At 32.8% G+C, this 3321-nt stretch overlaps 1 protein-coding gene across 4 annotated transcripts in view; it reads right to left on the reverse strand.

Annotated features, from left to right (window-relative positions):
* Positions 1-331: 331 nt before the first annotated feature.
* Positions 332-3321, reverse strand: part of GRIA2 (glutamate ionotropic receptor AMPA type subunit 2) — a 97693-nt gene continuing 94703 nt past the window's right edge. For all 4 annotated transcript variants that reach the window (XM_030037363.1, XM_030037012.1, XM_030036928.1 and 1 more), the window contains one exon: positions 332-3321. This exon is cut by the window's right edge and continues 47 nt beyond it. In XM_030037363.1, the coding sequence (XP_029893223.1) occupies positions 3204-3321 (118 nt within the window). In that variant the 3' untranslated portion in view covers positions 332-3203.

Here is a 3321-nt window from a genome sequence, read left to right on the forward strand (position 1 = left end):
GTTTGCTATTACAGTGAACTCTTTGTTGTACCAGATCTCTTGTAGCGACGCTACTAATATATACCTAAAATACTTGCCATTTCTTAGGTTCTTTCTCTGCTTTGGACACATCAACAATCTGTTGAAGTAAAAAAATACTGAATATGACAATTTTTAAGTAGAGTAACTGAATAGATACTTAACCTACTAGCATTATCATCCTATCACACTGCCATTATAACCATGATCAAGGTTACATTCCAGAAATACAATTATATTGTTGGCAAGAAAGTTACATTACTTTGTTTAGCAATAATGCAAACTACAGTAAATCTACCCTTGAGTGACAAGATGATTTGGGGGAAGATTTATTTTCTCTTTGCAAAACTCTTCAAGGAAATTTCATGTCTGTGGGGACAAACATGTTTGCTCTATGTAAAATCTTAGGAAAATACATTTATAATAAATAAGAAACCAGATTTCAATAATACTAAACAGACATTAAAGGTCTTTTGCCTTTTTTAAGAAGATTTTTTATGTATGATTGAAGTTTATACAACACTCCAGAAAAGCCATCATGTGTTAGATTGAAAAATAAAATCAGAAGCATTTTCTGTCATATAGGTATACATGAAAAAACGGGAACGTTAATGTCTTAGAAAGTGTATGTCCAGCTTTGTACCGTTACTCATTTAACAAAGCAGAAAATAAGATACTGTACTGTAAACAAAAAGCTACAGTAAAAGGACATTTTGAAATTTACACAAGTTTGAGTTCATAAACATTTTGGTTGCTCCATAACAGTTTTCATATAAAATGAATAAAAAACCCTTGGACAGCTTTCATCACTCTTGACTACTTTTCACTTAAATGCACACAGACATACTTTATATAGCAATATACTGATGTACTGTAACATGGATATTAAACTATGATTACTGCTTTTTAACTCAGATGTGTATTATCCAATCAAATATTATCTGTAATTGAAATACTCATACATTATGTATTCCCATCATGTTGTTAAGTATAAAAACATGAAAATATAACTTTACATTATTTCAGTTATATACATCAGTTCAGGCTTGACAAAGATTTTTTTTTACACTACGATTTTTAGAGGAATAAGCCCAGAGGTACAATAAATAGCTTTCCACTGTATACAGTAATGCAATTCTACTTTTTCAAAAAGTTTAGATTACCATATGAATATTATTTTAGTTTGGTCATTCTAGCATTGAACATTAAAAATCAGAATGCATCCCCCAACATTCCTGATGAGGAGTAATGCACAGAACACCTATGGATTACAGATGCGTCAAGAAACGGTTTAGTTTAAGTAGAGGGAAGTTACTGGTAAGTTTGACATTGAAAACACTGTATATACCTCTTTTGCTGACTGCATTGAGAGTATACACTGTGTTCACATGCCTGCAGAAACAGGCTCAGAGCTTGTACCACAAGAAAGGATTTCAAGTTTCTGATAAATGTTTTGTCTTCTCCAATGTTCAGTAAACATTTTACTTAAGCCTAAGAAATGGATTCCAACTAAAACTGCAAGTCATATTTCAAATTTTGTTTCAGTCCAAAATAAAATAGAGATTCACTGATACTGCACGAGGCAATGTATCCACAACGCAGAAAAAATGTAAGCTTTTCAACCAAATGTACGGAATTTTATCTACAGGGAAAGCTAGAGAAACATGATGTTGCTTTGATTTGCATTAGCATTTAAATTAATGTTATTGCACCCCTCCTACAATTCCTTTTTGCTTTGTAAGTAGAGTTATCATTTATAATACACATAATTAAAATGTATGGTAACTTCAAATAGCAAAGAATATTCATAATGATTAGGATTCAGGAAAGTTTTTATATTTTCATCAGTACAGACTTGCATCTAATTCGAGCTATTACCAATCTTAATTCAAAAAGACATTGCCAAGGTTTGGGTTTTTTTCATAACACAGAACTTTACTAGCTACTGCTTAGAATCTTTTAACAGTTTGAAAACTGCTTCCTTAAAGGAACAATCCGAGAACTGCATTTGTTTCCTACTTTAAGAAAATATGTAACACTATTTTACTGCTTGCCATTTATCAATTTTTACTGATAGTCTTCTCTCTCTGTACATGTATTTATGAACGCAATTGTACAAAAGTAGAGATAGATATGAACCGAATCTTTGGATCGTAAGTCCCTGCATGTCAATAGTTAAGAGGAGCTCTAAATCAACACCTATCTGACTCCTCATGTGCTGGTATCAAGTACCACTCCAACCCAGAACCACCTTGATCTTCAGAGTTCAAAATGTGTATCTGAGCATCAGAGCCTGGGCTCATCTGTAGAAAAAAAACTGTTGAACAGATTCAAGTGAGCTGGGGGTGGTGACACTGCCAAAACCTAAAACATTTACCCAACCTTGACAGTGTCCTTTTAGATTTCACACTCTTTATAACCCAACTGTAGCTAGTAAAATTAATGGAACACTTGCAAATAAAACCATAGAAAAAAGTTTATTTCAAATGTCAAGCATTGCCAAGTAATTTTATATTAACACCAAATGTTAAAGAATAGGATATACAGCAAAGTTTTAATAACAATATTAAATTACAAGATTTGAACCTTTTCATTATTATTTCTTCTCTTCTCAACATTACGTATTTGGCTTTGAAAAATATGGAACTGATGCCTTAAGCCTTATTTTCATATTCCACTTCCCCGCAGTCTAGATTTCTTTTTTCTTTTTTTCTTGTTTTTTTTTTCTTTTGTCATATTCAACCATTATGGAAGCAAATTTATTTAAAAGCCAGTTTTTGTTTGTGAAAATACCTAAAAATATTTTTTTCATTTTAAATGTTTTTTTTTTCTTATAAAACATGTCACATCTTGATGCAATTGATGTCAAGTGTGCTTAAGTCAATATGAACCAAGGGACTAACAACGGTGGCTGCAGAAACTGGTGTGTTGCCTGTACAACGACTTCAGTTAGATTACAGTACTTCCATGTTAGCTGTGCATGTCAGTCAAGCTTCATCTTGAACTTGTGTAGAAAATGGTGTTGTGTTTTGAACTAAGCATTCATTACAATCCAAGATGAACTCCACAAATACAAGAATTCTTGGCTGAAAGAAAAGTCTTCAAGATACTGGATGCCTCTCACCACTTTGACAATAAACGCACAAGAAAACCATTGTGTAAGGCACTCAAAAGGTTCTTATCAATCACGAGAGATCAGTCACACTGACATTCATTCCCATGCCAGGACTCACGTAAGGTACTGCATGCACTGCTTTTGGAAATTCTGGAGTCATAACACGTCCATTTTCTCCAGTACTTCCT

Source organism: Aquila chrysaetos, chromosome 1, assembly GCF_900496995.4.
Source record: "Aquila chrysaetos chrysaetos chromosome 1, bAquChr1.4, whole genome shotgun sequence".
Classification (NCBI taxonomy): Eukaryota; Metazoa; Chordata; class Aves; order Accipitriformes; family Accipitridae; genus Aquila; species Aquila chrysaetos.